Source organism: Pipistrellus hanaki, assembly GCF_964339955.1.
Source record: "Pipistrellus hanaki genome assembly, chromosome: 10".
Lineage (NCBI taxonomy): Eukaryota > Metazoa > Chordata > Mammalia > Chiroptera > Vespertilionidae > Pipistrellus > Pipistrellus hanaki.
Window position 1 is genome coordinate 15,551,818 of NC_140512.1, and position 27,458 is coordinate 15,579,275.

The 27,458-nt window shown below is 35.5% G+C and overlaps 2 protein-coding genes across 5 annotated transcripts in view; one reads left to right on the forward strand and one right to left on the reverse strand.

Annotated features, from left to right (window-relative positions):
* Nucleotides 1-27,458, forward strand: part of COG5 (component of oligomeric golgi complex 5) — a 134,258-nt gene that overhangs the window by 32,415 nt on the left and 74,385 nt on the right. The window lies entirely within an intron of this gene.
* GPR22 (G protein-coupled receptor 22) lies at nucleotides 610-7,549 on the reverse strand. Of its 3 annotated transcripts, XM_084897787.1 has the most exons (3): nucleotides 7,192-7,549; nucleotides 5,967-6,234; nucleotides 610-3,282 (listed from the first exon to the last, which is right to left on the reverse strand). In XM_084897787.1, exon 3 carries the CDS (start codon nucleotides 3,254-3,256, stop codon nucleotides 1,958-1,960), a length of 1,299 nt encoding a protein of 432 aa, XP_084753913.1. In that variant the 5' UTR covers nucleotides 3,257-3,282; nucleotides 5,967-6,234; nucleotides 7,192-7,549; the 3' UTR covers nucleotides 610-1,957. The 3 variants fall into 3 exon arrangements, with proteins under 3 accessions (XP_084753913.1, XP_084753912.1, XP_084753914.1); XM_084897786.1 differs by lacking the exon at nucleotides 5,967-6,234; XM_084897788.1 differs by lacking the exons at nucleotides 5,967-6,234; nucleotides 7,192-7,549 and adding an exon at nucleotides 5,301-5,395.

The window sequence follows — 27,458 nt, forward strand, 5'->3', positions numbered from 1 at the left end:
TAAAAATATTTAAAACACAAAAGGTTTTCTCTTAATATGAAAACTCTAAAAATAGTTGAATTTTTATTAAGATTATAAAACTAAATATTAAAATTTTACCTTGCACTTGGAAGTTCAACTATACAATAAGTTTAAGTTTTTTAAATTAATATATTAGCAGATGTTTTATGCCAAAGATACTTATCAAATGAAAATTTTCTTAACATCTTTGTTTATGAATTGCTAATTTGTCTTCCAAGTTTTAAGAAATAAGTCGTATGGTATATTTTGTCAAATAGCAGCATTTCTTTAATTTTATAAAAGTGTAGAAAATAAGTAGGGAGAAATTATTTTCACTTTGCCAAGATTTGACATTGTTAGCATTATTATCGGAAGTAAATAAATTTGTTGTGTAACCTCAGGAAATTGTTATTGCATGATGCTTATTATCCCAATGATTAGGGTATTAAGTAAACGTGACTGAATGAATTTCATTTATTTATATAAAAGTAATATATTATTCAGTTGTTTAATAGAAAACTTAATTAAAAATGAGTTGCTACTTTATTTAGTGAATATAGTGTTAAAAATAGAATAAAATTTATCTAGTTAATCAAATAAGGTAGCAAGTATTTGCCCACTTTAAGTAATTTATTGCTGTTTTTCTGATACAGTTATACCTTGCACTCATGAATAGATTATTAGGATATTACAGATGAAAATATTTTATAAGAATTCCCAAACCTGATATCTATAATTAGATTTAGTAATTTCATAATTTTCCAACATGAGTTGAGGATTGGAGACAAAAGTGCTTAAATTAAGTGGTATAGAGTAAAACAAATTGACAAGCCTTATTGCCACTTTAATGATTTTCAGAGTGGAAATAGAACTACTGTATTTTGAAACATTTGGGACTTACAGTTAGGGTAGTAACATTGTGTAAATTGTATTACTCTAAAGTTGCTATATATCTAAAATTAAAAATAGTTGAAATTGTTAAGCTTTTCTACAATAATGTAGTCCTTTCTTTCTCCCTGTTATTCAGATTAGTTAATTTCTATTACACAAAAAGGTATTAGTTAATTTCTATTACACAAAAAGATCAACTTGAATAAAGTTATTTTACTACACTGTTTTTATCAGCAGACTGTATTAATTCCAAGTATTTGGCTTAGACTGAAGCAGAGTGAGAAAAGGAAGAATGAGGCTGGTGCTTTAGTTTTCTTCCTTCTCTTTATTATGAGTTCATTTGTATAGTATAGGCATAATGCTCTTGTTTTTAGAATGTCAAACTCTTTATCATAATAAACTTGACTTTTAAAAAGTTTCCCTATCTTGGTGTGCAATATATGTTATTTGTTTTTTGTTCTTGAATATTAAAATCCTGATAAACCCTACAATTTCTACATTTAAAAAAAGGATAAAGTTTTATACATGGTTCATTATTTTTGGTGCATCAAATATTATAGCAAGTTGACTATTTCAGAAAACAATATAGTGGTACAGAAAATTCTGGATTGTTTTGATTATTTGAAGCTGTAATTTTGGTTCTTATGTTAAAATGCTATTCCATTTGTCATATAAATATATCTATAGTTTGTGGCTTAGAAACAATATACTTTATAAAAAGAAAAAAACAAGGATACCTGTGTCAGTTATATTTTTAAGTTATAGACTATTTTAAGGCTATGTATTTATTATTTAGAAAATATGACTTACATGAATATTTTCTGATGGACATAATATTGACAAAATATACATATGATATTACTTTAACAAACTGCCATGCAACAAATACATTAAGTTATGAAGAAATTGAATATATATGACCTAATCTAATATTGACATTTACATTGAAAATTTACAACATAACCAATACTTAAGATGTTTTTTCTTATATTTGGCAGTAATTTTACTTTTTACAATTTAAATTTAAAACTTCTGAATGTGGATTTGGTAAAACTTGGGCTTTTCCTTAGTCGGTGACAACCTGAGGTACTAAACATTTTTCTCTTATTTCACTGTCTTCAAAGGTAATTTTATTTCTTTTAGGGTCGATCCAAGAGTTGTGAATTACAGCATTATTAGGCATGGGATCAGCTTCTACTATGGAAACAACTCGCTTTTTCATTTTACTTTTCAAGACCTTTTGAAATTTTTGTCTTGTGAATGCATACAATAGAGGGTGAAATATAGTTGTTCCATAAGCCATGACTAGAAAACACAGCCTTAATTTTACTAAAAGGTCACTTGGGCCTAAACATAAAATGGTGGTATTTAAAACAGAAATTGGCGTCCAGCAGAGAAGAAATGTAGAAATAATCAATAAAGACATTCTGAAGACTCTCTTTTGCCTTTCTCTTCGTTCACGGTGTCGTTTCACAGCTCGTCGGAGGGCAATTATTACAGAGACTGAAGTTCTTACACCAAAGACTACATTTCTCCCACCACTGCTCTGTGACATGTCTGTAGTCTCATGTTGCGTAGTTAGAGAAATAGTCTTTTTTTTTCTTGCTTTCTTCTTCTGTCCTGTTGAAAATCTGGTACCTATCCGAATATTAAGAGCCTGAAGTATTTTGGTGTATGTGATTAACATTACTATGACAGTGAAAAAGAATATTGGGATCTGTACAAGCAGGTGGTAATACATCCCCAGTTCAGTGTAGTATTCATTTGTACTGACACACAAAAGTGTCTTATTTTCCCATGTATTTCCACTTCGAAGACTGAAAAAATTTACCTCAATAAAAGGAATCAGGAAAGAGAAAAATGAAAAAATCCAAATGGATATCATTAACATTATAGCTCTGCCCATTGTCAGAATTCGGTTTGCAGGTTTTACAGAGATGTCATATCTGTCCAGCGTGATAGCAAAAACGTTGATTGCTGTTGAGACACTTGCAAAAGATACACAGGCTTCATGGAAACAGCAGATAAGAGCAGTGTTACTTTCCAGTGAAAGCAGAAGGATAACTATAGTTAGAGGAATACATCCCACACAAATTATTACATCAAGTACATGAAGATTCATTGTAATAATGTTACTGACAGAGTTGATTAGGTTGGATTTCATGCAGTAAAGTACCAGGACAGTGAGGTTGCTGCCAAGTCCCAACACGATTTCTAACATGAGAAATCCGGTGAGAGACGCTTGAAAGCTTAATGGATACGATAGTGGTTGGTACATTTTGGTGTTGATGTCATCAATGTCATCTCGAACTGTAATGTTAGATTCAGACTGCATGTTGATTTCCAGAATGGGAGAAAAACACATTCTTTTGGAGCAGTTGATTTTTTTCCCTAGAAAGTGAAATAGAAAAACTATTTGATTATTTGGCAATTTAAATGATGTGTTCTTTGTGTGGGGGGGAAACACACCTTTTTTTATTGTGTACTTAGTTTAATTTTTAAGTTTGTAAACTATTAATGGAAAGCAGAATTAGGAAATAGCAAAGTTGCATTATTTTGATGTAAAAGGAAATTGGGTTCTCCCTTTGAAGAAATAACTATATGGGGTTTACTTTTATAGAGTTCAAAATTATTTCATACACTGAAAACATTCTACTCATGTGGGTTTTTCAAGCTTATTATTTGAGACACAGTATATTTTTTTGTATAATAAAATTACCCATGATGCAAAAACTGCTTTTAGCCCAATGTTTTAAGATTTCATTTTAAAGTGTTGTGAGTAGGTGGGAAGTAAACATTGTTTTAATTTGACCCCGTATAATTAGTGTAGGTATAATTATTCCCCTGATATTTCAAATGAACAAGACAAGTGTTCATTTAGAGGTAAATAGTATAGAGTACCAGTTTGCTTTAAATTATTTTGTTCATGTTCTTCATTGTAATTCATATTCACAAGTCAACAGTGTGATTTAGGGATATTTGGAGTCTGCCCCCCCCCCCCCCCCCCGCCCCCATAGAATTAGAGAAAGGATAGATATTTCAAATTTAATCATGAAAATGTTCACTGAACTTTATAGTGAGCTACGTATATTATAAAAATTGGAAGAAAAAGACATTTAAAGTAAATCATCACAAAGCTTGGAACAATAATCACTCCTATGAATGATTTATTTTGGGACCACACCCTCTTATATCTTGTGGAAGGAGAAAATTGAAATTTAATATCATATTAAGAAGTAGCCATTTTTTTGCCAAGACCGGTTTGGCTCAATGGATAGAGCGTCGGCTTGGGGACTGAAGGGACCCGGGTTCGATTCCGGTCAAGGGCATGTACCTTGGTTGCGGGCATATCCCCAGTATGGGGTGTGCAAGAGGCAGCTGATCGATGACTCTCTCTCATCGATGTTTCTGGCTTTCTGTCTCTCTCCCTTCCTCTCTGTACAAAATCAATAAAATATATTTAAAAAAAAAAAAAAAAAAAAAAAGAAGTAGCCATTTTTGAAGTGGTTTAAAATGCCATGAATTAATTTTATATAACCAGAATTTTTAAAGTAAATAAAGATGAAATTTTAGGGAAAAGGGAGTATCAGAAGCCTATTTTCTGAGGAATCTTTTTAAGTTACACATTCTCTCTGGAACCTTTTATATAAATCACCCTGTGTATAATTCTGAGGAAACTTAAAAACAAACAAACAACCTTTTGCTAATTCATGCAAATCTATATTTTAATATATAGAGATTTAGGGTAATTCATAAAACCGATATCTGATTTTCTGGGCAAACTATCAGTAACCAATAGTATATTTAGTTAAAATATAAAATCAGAGCGGCCAGCTATATTTCACATTTTGAGTACAGAATTTTGATTACAAAATCATAAGCATAAATTATAGAGGCTAGTAATTTTCAGAACTTTGGTTAACCTCTTGATGTAACCTTTTATAAGTTCTAGAATACAGTTTTTATCTATGCATATTATTTTAGGAGTAATATTTCAGAAGCACAAATAAATGATACCAATATTTCTTTTGAACTTGGTATAAAATATTACCAGAGGCACATATTCAAGTTAGTGAAGGTCTTAGCTAACATTGAAATCTTATAAAAATGGAAAATTTTAAGTGTGCCAAGTTTTCAAATTTTCTGAACTGACAGATTAAGCATCATGTCACATCAGTTAGATTTATAAGTAAATAAGGCAGAAATGTCAAGTTAGGTGATAATGAAGAAAAATGTATCTCCTCTAGAGCAAGATTCTTTTCTTTTGTAAATGTTAAACAGTGTGAGGGGGAGCATGCATCTTCTGACCTACCTGTTTGCTGTTGCCTTATAGGCCTTTTGGCTCACTATAGCAGTTTTTCACAAATTGATGCATGATGTCATTGACAAATTTTGATATGAATTTTTACCTGACAGCAGTGAAGTAGCTGTGTTTTATTTCATGTCTTGTAGGCATTCTTTCTTTTTCTCTCCAACACTTCAAATGCATGAATTGTGAGATTTAGTTGGCTGATGGATTTCTAAAGGCCAGTAAACAATATTTCTGTTTGTTTTGTCTTAAAAAGTCACGACCAAGCAAAACTTCTTCAAATGATAGGATTTATGATTCCCTTTTATAGAAATATATGATAGTGTCTTTTTATTTTCCAGAACATGTGAAAACAAAAAAGGTTTCTAGCTCCTAAAATGTATTTATACATCCTTTTGTTATACACTGTTTCTATAGCAGTCTTGATTATTTTGAAATGATTTCTAGATCACATAACTTGTTTTATATTATAAATCCAGTTCGTGTTCTTTTGATAAAAGCCATCTGCTATTTAATCTGGTTTGTTTTCATTAAAAGAGAATATATAATTGGTCATAAAACTCAAATGGAAAAATCCTTTAGTAATATCAATTAATACAAATATCTGAATATTTAGTGCAGAAAATACTTGCTAAAGCTTCCTTTAGCTTGCTGGTAATATTTGGCATTCTTATTTTGGTAATCCGTGTTTCATTGTTTCTTTAAGAATCAGTAGCTTCACAATTCTGGTATATTAAAGTATAAACACCCTCTGTAAAGTGCTCACCATTTTGTCTTCAGGATTTTACAATTATGTTGTTTTTCTTTCTGTGGTTATTTTATATAGCATCTTCTGTCGATGATTACTGTTGATATGTTACATCCCAGCAGTAATGTAGACCTATACTCTCTGGTTTTAACTCCTTAGTAACTTAAAATCATATGTTACAAGGATATCCTGCAGTCTATAGTTCAGACAGCTAGGTAGATAGATGCTCGGTCAGATGCATTCTTCATATTTTCAGTTGTAAGTACTGAATTAGCTGCTGTGGGCCCTTGTGCAAGAGAAAAAAAAGGTTAAGAAATAGGGCTTCCTAATAATTTCAGATTAATTGGAAGTTACTTTAGTGTTGTCTATTTTAACACTACATATAGCATTTGTTATCACCGTAACAAATTGTATTTTTATAGCCACAGCTTATACACAAATTTAATGGTTTCTTTAATTACAATATTCTCTTTCTTTAACAAGGATTGTAAATTATTTAATAACAGAATTAACATCACAAATATAACCATGAAAGAAAAGCTGTAGTTTTTTAAAAGCTAGCTGATTTCTGCTCTCACTATTTAAGCTAACCTGTGTTTTCAAAGATTATGAGCAATTAATTAGCTTATATTAAAAATACTGTCATTTCCTCATGTCTTTATAATAAATTGAACAATATTTCCTGCTGTAAGATATTGTAACTTGATATATTATAGCACATGGTTTGAATTTAATTGATTAAAACAGATTTTGTGGTAAGTTATAAATTTCCATTGAAGAATTATTTATGTAATTGAAATATAAAAGGTAAACTGCAAAATGTAACTGCAAATTAAATAATTTTCAGTGACCATGCCCAATGATAAACTAAACCAAAAATTGAGTATTAAATAATAGCTAAATAGTAAACCTAGTTCTTTTAAGAAAAATAAGCATTTCTTAAGAAAAACTATGTTGATGACTCTAAGATTATTTAGTATATTTGAAGTGACATAAAAGCTGATGTCTTCATAGTGAATTAACAAAGCATCTTATTAAATACAAAGCATTTGTATTTAACATAGCATCTTAAAATTACATATAAAATATTTCATGTCTTAAAATAAGTAAATCTAAAAGATACATGTTTAACAATAAGTAATATTAAGCAAATAAACTCTTAAAATTCAGGCTTTTTTTCAAAGTAATTTTACCCCTCAATGCCAGTTCAAAAGCAGCTGCATACTATAATAAGGAATCTTACCTCCGCTAAAGATTTGATAAATTCCTGATGTAGTTGAAGTGTTTCCAGTTTTGATTGATTCATCTTGTTCACTTGCTAGCAGAGGACTTGGGAAGAGAGTCATAAACACCTCCTGGAAAAGACCTTAATGGAAATATGTGTCTGTGCTGTGCCATTGTTTCAGCAGTGCTGCTAATGTATGGAGCATGTAGTGCTGCTTAGAGGCTGCTGCAGTCTCTCACTCTTCCTCCTGTGAAATCAATAAGCATCTGAAAATACGTAATGAAAGTAATTTAACATGCTGTAGTCTTCTTGTCTCCAGAGGCAACATATTCTAAAAAGCAACGGCACTGCTTTTCAGAGGAAAGCCTGCTCTGGGCAGCTTTTGCAGAATGACAGCCTACCTTGTCGTTGCTCTCCACTGCAGAGAGATGCAGTGCATTCACTAATTTTGATTGGTCAGTTGTATTGGGCTTGAACTGTGTTCATATGTATAGCAGGGCTCCCCCTCCACACACACACTGTTTTTATATAAGGATGCTTTTTTAAAAGGCTGTATTTATAAGGGATTGTAGGTTGCTTTTAAATAGAACATGAGTAAATTAGTGCTTTAAAAATATATATTCTGGTTTGTTTATTTATGCCAAACATTAAAATGGGGGTGGGGTGGGGAGTGGAGTCACAAAAGAATTCACTTTGTAAGAATATGTATTCTTTTAAAAGCTCAGAAAATTGCACTTGAGAATATTTTAGTCATATATGTTTTTGGTTGAGATTCTTTGTTGTACAAATAGAAAGCCACTGCATCTTTACTGTGAACCACATTGAATTTCAACTAGTTTGTTTGTATTCAAGTCATCTTCTCTGTGTATTCCGAATTGAGAACATCTTAATTTGCTAAATGTTTTTTTTTTAAAAGATCCATTTCCATTAGTATATCCTGTGTATAAAGATTTAATCATGTGCATTACTTTTGAGATTACCAATCAGTCTTCACCTTTACTAAACCTTTTTTTTTTTTTTTTAATCCTTTTTCTTTTTTCCTTTTTTTTTTTTTAAATATATTTTATTGATTTTTTGCAGAGAGGGAGAGAAATAGAGAGCTAGAAACGTCGATGAGAGAGAAACATCGACCAGCTGCCTCTTGCACACCCCCTACTGGGGATGTGCCCTCAACCAAGGTACATGCCCTTGACCGGAATCGAACCTGGGACCTTTCAGTCCGCAGACCGACGCTCTACCACTGAGCCAAACCGGCTTTGGCCACCTTTACTAAACCTTTAATTAGTAGTGTTATACTGATCATTCACCATAATATTTTATTTTAATTGGCTACTTCTATTTTAATGTATAGCAATGTCCTAATTATTATATATAGCTATATGCTAATGTGAGTGGGTGAATATTTTGGTAAGGGTAAAAGGGAGTTAGTTACAAGTCTTCATAAATTATAAAGCTGAATTATTTTGAGATAGATATGCTATCAAAAGAACAAATGGTATTATGTATATTTAATATAAAATATTACTTTGAAGTCAGATTTCTATTAACTTTGTTCATCTATAAATAATTTTCTATTCTCAACATTGAGTATTTTGTTAAACTTGAGTATATATAGCCGGGACCGGTTTGGCTCAGTGGATAGAGCGTCAGCTTGGGGACTGAAGGGTCCCGGGTTCGATTCCGGTCAAGGGCATGTACCTTGGTTGCGGGCATATCCCCAGTAGGGGGTGTGCAAAAGGCAGCTGATCGATGATTCTCTCTCATCGATGTTTCTAACTCTCTATCTCTCTCCCTTCCTCTCTGTATAAAATCAATAAAAAATATATTAAAAAAAAAACAAAAAAAAAACTTGAGTATATATAGTAACTGTCTTCTATATGTTGACAAAATAGATAATACAAATTGATTGGATTATTAGGATATTGATATCTATTTCCATTATTTTAGGAATATTAGTGATCATTTATTAAAGTGTATGCTAAATTTTAAATATGTAATTAGAATTGTTACTTTATGATTTTGAAAAGCAGTGTACATTTTTATAATTTTTGGTAGAGTTAAAGCTATACAGGAGGCTGGCTGAGTAGTGTGTGAGTTTTGAATTGCATTTCAGTAGAAGTTGAGAGTAATGTAGTGGAAAATTTTGTTGTGAATTTTCTAAAATTTTTTGCATAGCCTTCTGTGGCAAGGCTTTGGTAATGCTAAAAAATTTAAATGTTATGCCACTTTTCATGCATTTTGAAAGCTAGAGCAAAAGATCTTGTTAAGATGTTATCCATGTTGAAAGGTAGTGTGTGCTTGTGTACAGACTCATTATTTGAAGCTTACCAGATGTACCAGTTAATCATGCAGATTTTGTAATCAAAGAAAACACAATAATTTCAAGAGAAACATCAAAAGTGCTTTATTCAAAATAATGTCCATCACTATCTACACGTTTCTCCCAACTTTCAGGTAATTTGTGGATATGTATCTTTAACTGGTTTTGAAGTGTGTGATAGTGCGTTATCATGAAGCAAAATTACTTTGCCGTGTCTTCTGGCACATTCTGGTCATTTTACAATCATTGTTGTCGGTAGTGATCAGTATTAATGTTTTCACCTGGTTTTAGATGCTCATAATACACCACATCTTCCCGATCCCATCAAACGCAGAGCATTGTCTTCTTTCTGAAGCAGTTTGGCCTTGTAGTTGATGTTGATGGTTGGCCTGGATCAACCCATGATTTTGTGCATTTGGGATTCTCAAAATAAATCCACTTTTCATCGCCAGTCACAATTTGATGCAAAAAGCCGTTGAAGCGACATTTTACTGACTTTTTGATTTTTCATTCAGTTGATGTGGCACCCATTTTCCTTTCTTTAAAATCTTTCCCATTGCTTATAAATGATTGGAAATTGTTTGCTGAGCAACGTTTAATCTTTCTGCAAGTTGTTTTTGAGTTTGACACGCATCTTCATCCAATAATGCTTGTAATTGTTGGTCTTCAAACTTTTTCAGTTGACCTGGACATTCTTTGTCTTTCACATCGGAATTATCACTTTTAAAGCGTTTAAACCAGTGTTCACAAGTATCTTGAGATGGAACATGTTCACCATAAGCTTCCCAAAGATGAAAATATTTATATATTTTTATTGAAAATCAGATGGTATTATTTCATGAAAAAATTAATATCAAATTACATATATCAGAATTTATAAGCATTCTTATTTCCATAGTAACAAATTTTCATACTTGTACATTTAACATATTTTGTAGTCATGTAGGATACTAATTTTGCAAAATGCTACAATTGGTGATTTAAAGCCAAATTTTGTTATGAAATATCTATAGATTATTAATTAGTTATTTTAACAACCTGGGAAAGCAGTTTAACTTTTCTAATGATAACTGAATAACATATATGAATATAACCCTAAATATCTCTATTAAAGTCCCTTTTCACAAGTTATGTTTACCTTTTTAGTTATACCTTAGTTTGATTGCATAGGAATTTTAATTTATAAGCTTCCTGTAATGGGAGCCTTTAAAATTTAATTTTATACATTTTCCTTTTTAAATTTGGACAATGGTGAGTATGAGAGTTTATTGTTTTCACTTACATTGCACTATTTATATCAGACCCCTGTAGTTCTGATGCTACATTTTTTTTTTATGATTTAGAATTTGTATGTAACAGAACTTTATAAAATATTGGAATGAACCACAATTGAAAGTACTTTGAAACTATTTATGAACTATATATGCAAAAGCTGTTTCTAATTGCTGAAAAGTCACTTTTTACATTGTATTTAGGTGTACATATGTTGTTTTGAATTAGTGTTTTGGGCTTCTTCGGGTAAGTTTCCTGAAGTGGAATTGCTGGGCCGTAAGGCAGCTCCATTTTTAATTTTTTGAGGTAGCTCTATATTGTTTTCCACAGCAGCTGCACCAGACTGTATTCTCACCAAGTGCACAAAGGGTTCCTTTTGTCCACATCCTCACCAACACTTTTGTTTGTTGATTTATTGATGAAAGTCATTCTGGCAAGTGTGAGATGATATCTCATTGTAGTTTTAATTTGCATCTCTGTAATGATTAGTGACATTGAGCATAATTTCATATGTCTGTTGGCCATTTGGAGAAGTGTCTATTCAGGTCCTTTGCCCATTTTAAAAATTGATTATTTGTTTTTTTGGTGTTGAGTTTTATAAGTTCTTTATGAAGCTTGGATATTAACCCCTTACCAGATGTATCATTGGCTAATGTGTTCTCCCATTCAGGGGGTTGTCTTTTCATTTTGTTGATAGTTACTTTTGTTGTGCAAAAACTTTTTAGTTTAATGAAGTCCCATTTGTTTATTTTTGTTTTCTTTTCCTTGTCTAAGGAGATATATCAGCCAAAATATTGCTACAAGAAATGTCTGAGATTTTATTGCCTATGTTTTCTTCTATTATTTTTATGGCTTTTGACATTTAAGTCTTTAATCCATTTTTAGTTTATTCTTGTATGCAGTGTAAGAAGGTAGTCTAGTTTCATTTTTTGTGGGCTTCTGTCCAATTTTCTCAACACCATTTTTCGAATAGACTATCTTTACTCCATTGTATGTCTTGCCTGCTTTGTCATATGATAGTTTATTTTAAAGACATGGGTTTATTTCTGGGCTCTCTATTTTGTTCCATTGATCTATATGTCTGTTTTTATGCCAGTACCATGCTGTTTTGATTACTATGGCCCTGTAGTATAATTTGATATCAAGTAGCGCTATTCGTCTAACTTTGTTCTTCTTTCTCAATATTCCGGTGGCCTTTCTGGGTAAAGTTCTATACTCTTTTTTTAAAAAAAACAAACAAAAAAACTTATTTTTATTGATTTCAGAGAGGAATGGAGAGGGAAAGAGAGATAGAAATATCAATGACAAAAGAGAATCATTGATTGGCTGCCTCCTGCATGCCTTACTGTGGGGATTGAGCCCACAACCAGGACATGTGCCCTGACTGGGAATGGAACCATAACCTCCTGGTTCATAGGTTTACACTCAACCACTGAGCCATGCTTGCTGGGCAGATTCTATACTCTTAACAGAATAACTTCACAAAGCATTTTCCCCCACCCTTTCATACCTCACCTAAGTTTATGGCATTTTTATTTATTTTTTATTTTTTATACTATGTATTTGTAAGTAATTGGCTATCTAACATCACATACATTATAAAAATAAAACATGCCATTTCTTTCCATTTTTCTCATCCAACCTAGATTTTGAACTCTGTGTCTATTACTATTTATTTTATTCCCACCTGAGATAAGCTTATTGATTTTAGAAAGAGAAGAAGGCAAAGAGGGGAGAAGGTTGGGAGAGAAAGAGAGAAATATCTGTGTGAGAGAGAAACATGGATCAGTTGCCTCTCATACAAAAACCATAACCTAGGTATATGCCCTGACTGGGAAACAAATCCGCAACCTTTTGGTGTATGGTTCAATGTTCTGACCCACTGAGCCAGGTCTATTATTATTTTCAAATCTCTGTCTGTTATCTTACTGTTATCTTTCACTCCTTGTCCAAATTATTACCGCTTCTGCCCTCAGTTTTTTGGCTTACTATTTTGACTGCTTAATATCTCTCTTTGAATCCTTAAATATTACGGATTTTGTTAATGTTTTTCTCATATTTCCATCAGAGAATTACAGTCATATTTGTGCTTTTTCACACTGGTTTCTCTTTCTTTTCTGTTGTTTCATTTTCTTTGCATAATTCTTATGCTAGAGGTTATTTTACAGAATTCAATTCACTTCTTTGTAGAATATATATTTAACAAAGCTAAATCAAATCCCTTCTCCTGTGCTCTATTTGGCATTATCTAGATAGAAAACACTATGAAATTCATTTAAAAAAATTTCATAGGAGATGTAGTTGAATGGCTGTCTATGAACTAGTAGTTTGTTACTGAAATTAGATTCCTAATACCTTTATAAAAAGGCTGCTATTCTTGATGCATAGATCCTGAGAATGGTAGAGTGCTATAGATTTAGTAATTTCCACAGTAGTACTTGGGACATTCATTTGGAAAATGAATTTGCTAATAATATTACTAATTTACTATTAATATTATAGTAAAGCATTTACTAATAATAGTTAAAGGCTATGCTCACTGGTAGCTTTCTGCAAGCAAAATACAGCAATATATCTCCAGTGACCACTACCTTCTAGTCCCCATTTAGAGATATACTATCTAAAAAAGTTTTGCTGTAGTATCTTGAAAAAGTACTGTGATCTTCCTCTGATTTTGTGTGACAAAGAAACCCAGCCTCAGCTAGTCCCTTGGGAGTAAGTACTGGGTTGTCTGTGGAGTAGAGTTCTCCACTCTGTTCTCTGTGGAATCTGAGTATGATTGTTAACTTCATGGGCCTCAGTGTCCTGATAAAAAGAAATAAAAGAAATATCTCAAAAGAATAGCACATAGTGAAAATTCAATAAATACTAATTTTATACTTTAAAAAAAAACACTGTGATTTTTATTAGTATTTCAGAGGATTTATGGATCAATTTGAGAAGTGACATCTTAACAATATTGATTCTTCTAATTTATAGATACAATATCTCAATTATTTTTAGATCTTTTTTGATTTATTTTATAGCATTTAGCTTTTAGATCCTGCACATATTTGGCTAGCATTTCTTTAGTGCTATTTGAAATAGCACCTATTTTTTAAAAAAAATCAAAATTACAATTGCTTATTTTTACCAGGTAGAGATAGATACAATTTTTACTTTTTATATTTTGACCTAGTCTCCTACAACTTTACTAAACTCATGTATTAGTCTTGGGGACTTTTATTTTATTTTATTTTATTTTATTTTTTTTATGAATTTCATAGTGTTTTCTATCTAGATAAATGGAGACCATTAGATTCTTCTTTAACCATCTGTGACTTTTATTTACTTGCTTTATTTTGCTAAGACCTTTGGTATTAGAATTGATAGAAGTGAGTGGGGAGAAGCAAACTGCCATGGGCCCTGAGCATCCCTGAGTGTCCCAGGGCATGCTGGGTATTGTTGGGTTTGCTAAGAATGCAAAGATCTTCTGTTCTTTATCCGATCCATTTCTCAGGGTTGTGTTTGAAGCTAGCAACCTTGAGAGATGCAGTATTGCCTTCCCGGCTAAAGAGCAGACTTGCTTCTGCTTACTATAAAAAATAGTAAATGTTCTAAGCTCAGTATTGTTCAGCTGTGATGCAAACCTACTGTACACAAAGTATCCACCTAGGCCCCTCTACCAGGGGACTTGGAGGGAAGGTGAACTGTCACTGACCTGATCCTCTGCTGCTTGCTGTGTCATGGGTAATAAAGCTCTTTGCCTCTGACCCCAGCATTTTATTGCCTTGTCAGCATCTATGATAGAAACATAGCAATGTAGCTTGCAAGTAGGGTAAGTTCCAAGACCCTTCACAATTTTGAAAGTTTTGGAAACAAGGATGTAATGTTGACAGAAACATGGCTTTCTGTAAGAGAAAAGACAAGAGTTCTTGTGGGCCAGTTAGGGAATATGAGATTCAGCAGCAAACGATCTTGTTTAAGTGGTGGGTAGTAGATTCCATACTGACTTTTTAGAGGCTAAGCAGTGAGAGGTAAATTAAATGAAGCTGCTTGAACGGTGCTTTAGATCATTGCTCTCTCTCTAGGCTAGAGGAGGAAAAAATGTTATTCCATCAGTGAGGCAGCAAGCCTCTGGGTCCAAGGCAGACAGCAGCAAGTATGGCTATGACTCCTTAATCAAGGGCTCGCCAGAGCTCAAATAAAAGGTGTCAGCAAAGAGAATATACAGAGGTTTGGTGAGAACGAATACACTGTAAGTTCATTTATTGAATCTAAGTAGGCAGCCACTTGAAATTGAAAGTAAATGCAAAGCGAAGTCTTGACTTATTGGTATGGAGCTCCTATTTCCTTCTGTGCACTCTAGCTCCTCTCTCCCTCTACTCTAACCTCAGCTGCTTAGGATAGAAGCCAAGTAGGTTAGGGAGCCTCAGTCGGGAGAGGGATTCAAACTTTTATAGCTCTGTTGGATAGAGGTGCCCAAGCACCATCTTACCGGGTCCTGCGGGGAGAAAACACAGTAAGGGGCAAGCTCAGACTGCAGAGTGGAGCGGTAGCAGCCTGTACAAGGGCATGTTGGGTGTTTGCAGGAGCCCAGAGCTGAGGAGGAGGAAGCAGCACTATGAGGACCTATTAGAAGAAAAGTCCCCTACCTCCTCATTCTTCCTGCACTCCGAATGTTCCTAGTCAGAAACTAATGTCATCTCCTGGGAGCTATGGCTGTAGTCCTTTTGGATGTGTGTTTCTGCAGAGGGAAAAACACTTAAATTCAAGAAAAGCTTAAGTGTGGGTGGAGTCTCTCGGAGCCTATTTAGTGTACTATTGTTCTGGCTTCCTTTGCCAAATGTGTATATTTGGTGTTGACATTTTTAACATACTTATCCTGTGAATGCTTATAAGTTTGCAAGAGAGTTCCCCATTCATGGGCTGTTTCATGTTCTCTCTTCACGTCATCCAGCACACACAATGGGTCATCCCAGGAGGAAAGAAAAGAAAATCATTGTTTTAGTTGTGATTCTGTGGCTGCAAAAGTACTTAGGGTATTTCTTAGTACAGTAGTGCCACCTGCCTGACCCAGCTACCAAGTGCACCTCTTACAAGTCTACTGTTAGCCAAAACCGGTTTGGCTCAGTGGATAGAGCGTTGGCCTGTGGACTGAAAGGCCTCGGGTTCGATTCTTGTCAAGGGCATGTACGTTGGTTGCGGGCACATCCCCAGTGGGAGTTGTGCAAGAGGCAGCTGATCAATGTTTCGCTCTCATCAATGTTTCTAACTCTCTATCCCTCTCTCTTCCTCTCTAAAATAATCAATAAAATATATATTTTTTTAAAAAAAGTCTACTGTTAGCATGTTAAAACAAGACACCTTAAACACACACACACACACACACACACACACTCACACAGAAACACCTGATCCATAGATGCCTTGTGAGTCAAACCTGATGTCACCATTTTGAGCTAGGTTAACTTGTACTTGACTACTAATAAGGAAATGACCCAGTAGACTTCACTGATCAAAAGAAAATGGTTTGTTCAAGGGGGCATCTTGCCTGGCTTTAATGTCATTGTGGTTCTGAATGAAGGGGTGGAAAGGAGCCCTTTTGGTGGAAGCCTTATCTTCTTCACCAAAGCAATCACTGGCTTAATGGGGCCTTTGATTCACAGAAGTTCCCGTAAACACTTGATGGTTCAGCCAAGGTAAAGACCGACTGTATCCATTGTGTTGCTGCCTTTAGACCTCAGGGCCAGCTGCAGAAAACTAAGAGTGGAAGTGACCACTCTACTTCATTCTCATAGCTCTGACCAATGCTCCCGTTCATTAAGGTTGGTGCATTTTACTGACATTTGGGCTGTTCCGAGTAGCCTAGCCTTTGAGTGTGCCATTTGGAAGATCCTCAGATTAAAAACATCTCTCTTTGGAGCTGCAAACCATGGAAACGAATTGCAGCTATTAGACAGTTTGGTCACTTGAACCTGTACTCAGATTGCTGAGAATTTCTACCTGGATTCATTATTATAAGGCATATAGCAACATGTCCACTTAATATACTGGGCAGCCATTGTAGCCTGGGTTTATGGAAAGGGGACTTCTCAATGCCCTTCCCCCACATCCATTTGTTGAACAAATTCTTTTTCCTCCCGCAGACATCTAGGTTTTTTTGCTTCTCCTTCTCCCTTCTCCCTTCTCTTTCTCCCTCTCTCCCTCTCTCCCTCTCTTCCTCTCTCCCTCTCTCCCTCCTCCCTTCTCCCTTCTCCCTTCTCCCTCTCTCCTTCTCCCTTCTCCTTCTCCCTCTCTCCCTCTCCCTCTCCCTTTCTCCTTGCTCTAAATGGGTTTGTTTTCAGCATGTCTGGAGTGATAGAGTGTGCATTCCCTCAGTGGTTTTATCCCCTCCCCCCTTGTATCAGAGATAGTAGAAAGGATCCAGACTGGATTTCATGCCCTTTTCTCAGTGGCTGTTTTCTCCTCCCCAAGCCCACACAATGAGGGATGCTTTCTCAGGCCTCTCAGTCTGCATTTTTGTGCTTATCGGGTGGGTATGTGAAGAACCTGTGAATGGGTACGCCTTCCCTTTGTGTTTGTGGCCTCCGTGAGTTCTATATTTTCTCCCTAGTACACGTTCAGTCTTCAGCAAATCATAGTTTTAGCTGAATTATTTTTACTGGTGTCCATTATTGTCTTCCCAGGTACTCATGTGCTCATGTCCTATTTATCCCTTAAGGCACCTATTTTTCGTTAGAGTTTGGGTTGGTTGCCTGCCCTATAACTTCAGCTCTCTTTGCAGCTATTTATCATATTAATAGAAAATTTTATGATCCTACTTGGTCATGATTGATAACTCTTCGATATTGTATGACTTTTTATAGTTATTTGGGTAAAGTCTTTTATGTTCAGACAGATAATGTCTGTCATTTTCTTTTATTCTAATATTTTTGCCTATTTTAAGAATCAGAGCAATGCTGGATCCATAAAATTAATTGAAAAATATTTCTCCTATTTCTAGTTTTAAAACAGTTCATTTTGTTAAATGTTTGATAAATTCAAAAGAGAAGACATTTGAGTCAGGAGGATTTATGTTGTTTGAAAGTTTTAAATTCTAAAAATTTAAGAGATAATAGATTCAAATTTTATATTTTTTTCTGTTTGTTTTGGTGACAAATATCTTTGAAATTTGTTTTTGTCATTTAATTTGCTAAATTTATTGGCATCTGGTGTTTTTTTTTTTTTTTTAACATTATTATTGTTTTAACTAGAAGCCTGATGCACAAAATTTGTGCAAGGGGCTTGGCCCCCATGCACAGCTTCATCAGGAAGGTCATCCGGTCTAATTAGCATATTATGCTTTTATTATTATAGACTAGAGGCCTGGTGCACAAAATTCGTGTATGGGGGGTGTGTCCCTCAGCCCAGCCTGCACCCTCTCCAATCTGGGACTCCTTGGGGGATGTCCTCTGGAGGACTCAAACCGGCAGTCAGACATCCCTCACAATCTGGGACTGCTGGCTCCTAACAACTTGCCTGCCTGCCTGCCTGATTGCCCCGAACTGCTTATGCCTGCCAGCCTGATCTGCCCCTAACCACACCCCTGCCAGCCTTATTAATGCCTAACTGCTCCCCTGCTGGCCTGATCACCCCCACTGCCCTCTCCTGCAGGCCCAATTGCCCCCAACATTATTATTATGTTTCAGCTAGAAGCCTGATGCACAAAATTTGTGCAAGGGGCTTGGCCCCCACGCACAGCTTCATCAGGATTGCCCTCCTCTGCTGGCCCGATCGCCCCCAACTGCCTTCTTCTGGGGGGGAAAAAAAAAATAGAGGCTTGAACCTGTCAAGTTTTTGCTTCCTATGTATCCCCTAGATCTTCAGTATTTGTCCACCTTTCATTCTGTGTCAAGTGTAGATGTATACATATTGTTTCATCTAAATCTAAGCCTGCTATGTGGATTCCTGCTCTTGTCCTCCTCAACGTTCATTTACACCTGTTAAATTGAGTTTAAATTCTAAATGAAAAGAGAATGCTTTAAACTGAAGTAAAGTACATAGGTATGAGGTGTTTTTATGATACCTACTCATTACTGAGTTAATCTTGACCATTTTTTTTCTTCATTCCATAAATTAACAACCCTCCACGCAGTGGCAACATACTAAGACTGATGAATTGGGACATCTCAAATGAAAAATATTCTGTGGCAGGGAGGGGGGATATAGTTCTCTAAAAAGCAAAACATCAAGTACAGACTCTTTTTAAAATTTAGGAGTCAGAGTATCTCTAGGCACATTGTGTTGCAGGCATCGCCTCACAAATCTGCCAACGCATGTCCTTTCTGAGCTTCAACACAGCTGCTGTCCCAACAGTCCCTCTCCCCTCTTCTCCTTGATGTAGTGGGTTATGCTTTGCATTGGTGTTTTGGTTTCTATTGGGGAAGGCAAAAATACAAAAGAATCCCTTCCTCATTTTTCTTATGATAGTATGGGTTTCAGAAAAGCAATAATGGGAATTAAGTAGCAGTGCCTTCTCTGGGTCATTCTCATACTAAGAAACACAAAGGGCATTCGGTGTTTTAAATATAAATGAGTCCATTTATATAAATAAGAAACTGTAAAGAATAAGGTTACTTGTAAAGATTAAGACACATTAAAAAACTACATGTTCTTACAGCAGTTTGTTCTATCCTTTTTCTTTTTCCTCTGTAACACAGTTATTCCTCCCCCGCTCCCCACACAACAGATTTATAATGTAAGAATAGAATCATGGTGCAGCCTGCAACTCCCAGAGGTAAAACACACAGTACTAGACTTCCATCTGTAGATTTTATTTTCCAGATTTCATATAATTTTCTATGTTAAATTCAAATTTGAAATCATTTTAGGCTTTCAAAATCTGTATTTATGTTAGGTTGTTCTCTTAAGTGGCTATATCATAGTTATTTATACTCTGTGTTAAGACTACATATTTTGTTAGGCGCAATTATTCTTTTGCAATCACTTCTACTACAAGTTGGCAGTGCTTTGTGTTTTGTATGTTAATTGCTTGCTTTTGTCTCATCTGATTAGTTTTATAATGGTCTTGTACTCTTGAATTTTCCTTTTCCTCCTTTTTATGGACACTCAATGGCATCATTAATGTTCTGAATTGGATGGTGTAGATATATGTATACTATAACTCAAAAAATTTCAAAATTGGAGAAAGGTGCTCTGAATGACCACGAAGGATTCAGAATATAATAATTTAATGTTCTTAAATGCGTGTTTGAAATCATTACACTTGAATTTGAGAGTATTTGAGACTAGAATAAAGAACTGTGTCAGTATCATAATAGCTGTGTTGAATATTTAAATTTGTTGAATCATATGAAATCTTACAACTGTTAGAATTAAAATTTGTACTGTGCTATTATGTTCTTTTTTTTTTTTTTTTTGAGTATGTGATGTAATGAAGGTGCTTCAGATAAGTTAAAAATACAATTGTTTTCACTAGCTTTATAAAGGAGAACAGTAGAAGTGCTATCACGACTTGTTACCTGAGAAACTGCTCTGGGAAAACATTAAATTTAACACATTAGGTTTTGACTCTGTTTAATTTGTCTTGGAAGATTCTTTGATTTACTGTTTAGTGATGCATTTGCTGAGAGAGAGTATGAAACACATGGTGTTGCTGATATTCAGAGAGTAATTTTGCTAATATGTAACCTAGCCTACCCACTTTTCCAGTCTCATCCTGGTTAATTCTCTATTATTTCTCAGATTTCATTAATGATTCTACTCACAGGAATTCTCATAAGAGTACTATTTAAAAACTATGGAATTCTTAAAGTTACTGTCATTTATATCTTTTGAATGTACTGTATTATATGGGAGATTTGACTCTTGTGTTTTTAGCTGTAATTCTTAATTAGGATGTGAAGACATGACTATTATTCAGAAGGTTATTTTAAATAATATCAAACTCACCATAGGAAAGTCTGATGACTCGGTTAGTCATTTAACAAATATTTATTCAGTAATTCTATGTGTCAGATAGTAGCTAAGGTGCTAGTGAAACAATGATAAATAACAAGTGTTTAGTTAGAGAGAAATACATCATTGATGGTAGAGTAAGTGCAGTACTAAGGGTCAAATATGAGGAGCTATAAAATCATAAGGGCAGTAATCTGGACAGAAGTGATTAGGGAAAGCTTTCAGAGGAAGTAGACAACCTGAGATATGAATGATACTCAGATATCAGCCAGATCAAGGGGATGGGTGCTGGTCCAGATTGATGAAAGTACTACCCGTAGTATACCAGACAAAAGAAATAGCCCTCCCTAGAAGGAGTTTGAGGTACAGAAGACAAGGGAAGAGGAAAGACAATTACTGAGAGACTCGAGGCCGGGTGCATGAAATTTGTGCACGGGGACGGGGGGGAGGGGGGGGGGTGTCCCTCAGCCCAGCCTGCACCTCTCCAATCTGGGATCCCTCTTACAATCCAAGACTGCTGGCTCCTAACTGCTCACCTGCCTGCCTTCCTGATTGCCCCTCACTGCTTCTTCCTGCCAGCTGATCATCCCCTAACTATTCCGCTGCCAGCCTGATGGATATCTAACTGCTCCCCTGCCAGCCTGTTTGCCCCCAACTTTCCTCCTCTGCCGGCCTAGTCACCCCTAACTGCCCTCCCCTACAGGGTTGACCGCCTCCAACTGCCCTCCCCTGCTCGCCATCTTGTGGTTGGCCATCTTATGTCCACATTGGGGCAGGATCTTTAACCACATGTGGGCAGCCATCTTGTGTGTTGGAGTGATGGCCAATCTGCATATTACTCTTTTATTAGATATGATAGAGGCCTGGTACATGGGTGGGGGCCAGCTGGTTTTCCCTGAAGGGTGTCCCGGATCAGGGTGGGGGTTCCCTTAGGGCCTGGGGCAGCCTGAGTGAGGGGCTTGTGGTGGTTTGCAGGCCAGCCAAGCCCCTTGGCAACCCAAGTGGAGTCCCTGGTATCTGGAATTTATTTACCTTCTACAATTGAAACTTTGTAGTTTGGAGCAGAGTCAAGCCTCCTGCTCTCTCTGTGGCTGTCGCCATTTCTGTTTGGATTTGTTTACCTTCTATAAATGAGACTTTGTAGCTTTGAGTGGAGGCCTAGGCCAGCTAGGGCAGGCGGAAAGCTTGGCTTCCGCCATTGCCTGGGAAACCCAAGCCTCCCTCCTGCTCTCTGTGGCTATAGCCATTTTGGTTGTGTTTATTTGCATACTTGCTCTGATTGGCTTTGTGGGCGTGGCTTGTGGGCATGGCCTTTTTTTACAGGAGGGCAATGATGACTCCAGTACAGCTCTTAAGTAAGAGAGCAATGAGATCACTTGCATTTTAGAAAGGTCACTCTGACAGCAATGTCAGATGGATTAGAAAGTTGGGAGCATAGTTAGAGACCCAAAAACCTAGTATATTAGGCAAGAGTTGATCATGGTAAGAATTATTGGAATATTGAGGATGAAACAAAGTAGTAGGACCCATTTTAAGGAGATACAGAAGCAGTGAGATTTGGTGAAAGGAATAGGGCTAACTTGACCAATTCATCAGCTGGTAGAGCTACTCACTGATTTATGGCTCTTAGGAGGAATGGTAATGGTATTGTGTGGGGGTGATTCTAAGTGTATGTTGGAATGTGTTGAATTTGAGGTGCTTGTTGGACATGCAAGTGTAGGTATGTAAGTGGGGAACTGTATATGTGGATTTGAGGAGAGATTCTAAGAGAAAAAAAGGGGGTGGGAAATACAGATCTGAGAGTTGCCACACTTAGATGGCAATCCGATATGGAGTTGGACCCTCAAAGGAAGTGGAGATAGGAATGACACCTAAGAAACTGTAATATGTAAGGGATGGGCAAAGGAAGACAAGACCACAGAGATGACTGAAAGGCAGTAACTAGAGAGGGTTTGCTAGGATGGCGGCTAAGAAAGGATAGTGTTTTAAGGATACAGTAGTAACGTTAGATAAGATTGAAAAGTAGTCTTAGGATTTAGATTTTTAAAAAAATCTCTTTATTGATTAAGGTATTACATATGTATCTATATTTCCCCATTACCCCCCACATTCGTGCCCCCACCCCCCTGTTGTCTGTGTCCATTGATTAGGCTTATATGCATGCATATAAGTCCTTTGGTTAATCTCTCCTCCTTACCCCCACTGTCCCCTACCTTCCCTGAGGTTTGACGAAGTGGTTGCTGACCTCAGCAAGCACAGGCACTGAGATCAAGTGAACACTGTTAAGAGCACATTTTCCATATGACTCTTTTAGTGAGAAGCAATTTCAGTTGTCAAGTGCAGTTATACAGCATTCCATGTTTCTGTGGGGGAAGAAGTGTCAGTAAGAATAAAATTTGTTGAAAATTATTTTTGAAAACTTTTTAATTAGAATAAAAGTCTGATTCTTGAAGTGTTGTAATTTGGAACTTTAGGTTATAAAAGAAAAATAGGTGTCATAAATATAGCTTTGATTTGAAATAACTGGGATTTAATATTAACTCTGTCAGTTACTAGGAGTTTCATTATGTGGCTAATGACAGTATTTATTGATAGAATTTAAGAATTTAGAGTAGGGGTGTCGAACTCAATCAGAGAAGGGGCCAAAATCTAAAATCCAGCTAAATCGCGGGCCGAATGGTTTACTGAACAGTCATAAACTGACAATGTCATAAACTGCCAGCGGAGTGCAGTGATGACAGCGCGGTGCGGGCCACATTGCAAGGCCTGGCGGGCTGGATTTGGCCCGCGGGCCTTGTGTTTGACACATGTGATTTAGAGATAATTTATGAAAAATGTTTAGTATAATGCCTGACAGGTTGTATGTGCCTGCAGTAGCGACCTTCAACCAGAGGGCCACAATAATTTATTATTATAAAACACGCAATACTTGACTATTTAGTTGGGGGCACTGACCTCATTTTCCTTAGATTGTCAAATTAAAAAGAAAATGACAACAGCTAACATGGCATTAGCTGTCTAGTGTGAATGCCCTGTCTTGAACCATAAATCCTAGTATATAGGACATATAATAGAGTTGCATCTTATTGGTCACGTCACATAATAAGGTTGCATCTAATTAGTTAATTCTTGGTATCAGAAATCCTTATATACAAGTATAGGCACCTGAGTTTTTAAAAAGTTACTTTGACTCTGGCTAGTGTGGCTCTGCTGGTTGGAGCATTGTCCTGGGCGCCAAAAGTTTATGTATGGCTTTGATTCCCAGTCTATGGGAGGCAACCAATAGATGTATCTCTCTTATATAGATGTCTCTCTCTCTCTCTCTCTCTCTCTCTCTCTCTCTCTCTCTCTCTCTCTCTCTCTCTCTCTCTCCCCTTTCCTCTTCCCTCCCTCTTCCACCCTCTCTAAAATCAAATTTAAAAAAAAAAAAAAGTACTTTGGAGGAAAAGGATAGGAAATTACTCCCCCCCCCCCCCGCCCCCATATAAATCAGTCTAACGTATGCCTATTTTTTGTCAGATCAAAAAAATATTTTTTTGTGTGTGTGCCTCAGAATTTTAGTAATTAGTTTATGTGTCCCATGAGATGGAAAAAGTTGAAAATTTCTCGTTTATATATTGGGTCGGCAGCTAAGTAATTGCGGGTTTCACACATATATGGCTTCAGTTGAATTTTTAGGTTTGCAGACGTAGTACAAATGTAAAACACATTTTGTTATTTGATAGTTGGCTATTCAGCTGTTAATCAGTAAAAAAAGTTTTTTGATCTGTTTTGTAGTTTTCGTTTGGCGTTCTTTGAAAAATGGAAAATCAAAAGGAACATTTTCGTCATATTTTGCTTTTTTATTTCTGCAAAGGGAAAAACGCATCGCAAGCTCATAAAAAGTTATGTGCTGTTTATGGTGACGAAGCCTTAAAAGAACGGCAGTGTCAAAATTGGTTTGCCAAATTTCGTTCTGGTGATTTTTCACTCAAAGATGAAAAACGCTCTGGTCGTCCAGGTGAAGTTGATGACGCCCTAATCAAAGCAATAATCAATTCGGACTGTCACAGTACAACACGTGAGATTGCAGAGAAGCTTCATGTATCACATACATGCATTGAAAATCACTTAAAACAACTTGGCTATGTTCAAAAACTCGATACATGGGTTCCTCACGAATTGAAAGAATCACAGTTAACGCAATGCATTAGCAGCTGCGATTTGCTAAAGAAACGTAATGAAAATGATCCATTTTTAAAACGACTGATAACTGGCGATGAAAAATGGGTTGTTTACAACAATATCAAGCGGAAAAGATCGTGGAGCAGGCCAGGTGAACCAACTCAAACAACATCAAAAGCTGATATTCATCAAAAGAAGGTTTTGTTATCAGTTTGGTGGGATTACAAAGGAATTGTCTACTTTGAACTCTTACCACCCAACCGAACGATCAATTCTGATGTCTACATTGAACAACTAACAAAATTAAACAATGCAGTTGAAGAAAAGCGGCCCGAATTGACAAATCGAAAAGGTGTTGTATTCCATCATGACAATGCAAGGCCACACACATCTTTGGTCACTCGGCAAAAATTAATGGAGCTTGGTTGGGATGTTTTGCCACATCCACCATATAGTCCTGACCTTGCACCATCTGATTACTTTTTGTTTCGATCTTTACAAAACTCCTTGAATGGTAAAAATTTCAATAATGATGATGATGTCAAATCATACCTGATTCAGTTTTTTGCTAATAAAAACCAGAAGTTTTTTTAACGTGGGATTATGATGCTGCCTGAAAGATGGCAAAAGGTCATTGATCAAAATGGGCAATACATTACAGAATAAAGTTATTTGGTTCCATGAAAAAATTGTCTTTGATTTTCTTTAAAAAATCCGCAATTACTTAGTTGCCGACCCAATACATATGTGATATATTGAGCACCTTATATAAAGCAATGTATTTCTGATTACTAATTTAAAATTGGTATACTACAGTACAAAGTGCTTACCCCCAAAGTAGACCCTCTTCACCCATTTTGCCTACCTCCCAACCTTCTTCCTCTCAAACCACCAATCTGTTCCCTGTATTTATGAGTTTGTTTTAGTTTTCTGCAATGTAATTTTATTGTGCAAGATATTTAGCCTCTCAAAAACAGGTTATTCATTTGAAATTAAGATTAGTTTTATATGTCAACACTAGAAATCAACTTAAGCTAGTTTAAGCAAACTAGGTATTCTGAAAGGTACTATTTTTGAGTGTGCTGTTTTTAGATTAAGGATCCTGAGGATTTTTTTTTTTTTTTTTTTTTTTTTTAGAAATTCAAGGAATGGTTGAAGATAGAAATTATTGTTAGCTTAGACAAGAATCTCAAGGTCTGGGCTGTTTTTACTAAATGCTATTCTTACCATATGTTAAAATGGAGCAGTTAGTTTGCAGATGCAGCTGTCACCTGATGAGCTTGATGGGAAAGTAAGTTTAGTGTTAAAAGAAGAAATCAGCATGTAATTAACCAAATTGTATATATAAGCAATGCCTTAGCTTTCCTTCCAGGAGACAGAGTTTTGGAAGCGAATCCCCTGTCTCCTTTACTACTTGCTGCAAGTAAATAAAACTACCTAACAAGTACCAGACATGAATAGAATACTCCAAGCAGTGAACCCTTTGAGTTCAGTAACACTATGACTGGTTTATCTTGGTTTACATAAAAAAAAATTTTTTTATTAATATATTTTATTGATTTTTTTTTTTGCCCCCCTCCCTCCCACATATACCCTCCCTCCCCAGAGAACATAAAAATTCTTGAACCAACCAGGTTTGGTCACGTCATAGGAACATAATTTCTCCCTCAGCAATTACATGTGTGAGAAGGGTTCCTAGAGGGGTTGCTGAGTGGCACCACAACTGCAAGGGGTACTGTGGTCACATAGTTCATATTAACTTGTACAGAGGACAGTTTGTACTTGGACAGGCTGTACACAGTGGCTCTGTGTTTATGTATTCTTGACAATTTTAGGACTTGTTCCCATAGGTATATCTCTTATTCATTGATATGCCTTGTAGCATAATGCCTAGCACTTAGTAATTGACAAGTAAATATCTGTTGGATGGATGAATGAGTTCATGGTAATGTGGCAATATGACCAGTATTCAAATACTTGAATGCTTTTCAAGTATATATCATTCTTTTTAGTCTTCAGACGTAATGTTAATTTTACCTCTCATATTGTGACACGAAGAAGCTTCTATTTGTAATAAAGAATGAACTAGGGCAATTTGTAAAATAATGGGATAAATGAAAGTATAATTACTTGTTGGGCAATTTGATTTATTTTAAGATAATTTTTCCATACATCTTTGAACAGCTAAATCCAACATGGAATCAATAGTAAGCCCATTTACAAATAGCAGTTGTGCACTGGAGAATTGTGTTCAGTTTGTGTACGCTCACTGTAAATGTAAAAAGTTTAAAATCTCAGGTATTTTGTGTTAGTATATAAAAATATCTTGACAAATCAGTTAAAATACTGAATATGGTTTCAAATACAAAATTTAACAATTATAGATCTACCGAGTATTTTTTATTTGTTAGCTATAGTTATGCTTATTAGTGTAAGGCATATAAGTAATTTTTAGTGTCTGAATGTCAAAAGACAAAAAGAAATACTCTTTGTGATTGCTACTTATCTAAATTTTCAGTTGTTCAGAAGAGTCATTTTATTTAATTCAGTTCAATTTTACTGAGTATTTTCTGTGTGGAAATTGCTAGCT

Excerpts from the sequence above, each read along its gene's own strand:
- GPR22 (XM_084897786.1), bottom strand. The coding sequence starts at position 7,294 with ATGACTCTCTTCCCAAGTCCTCTGCTAGCAAGTGAACAAGATGAATCA. Across the intron at positions 3,283-7,191 it reads TTATCAAATCTTTAGCGGAG|GGAAAAAAATCAACTGCTCC; the intron begins GTAAGATTCCTT and ends TTCACTTTCTAG.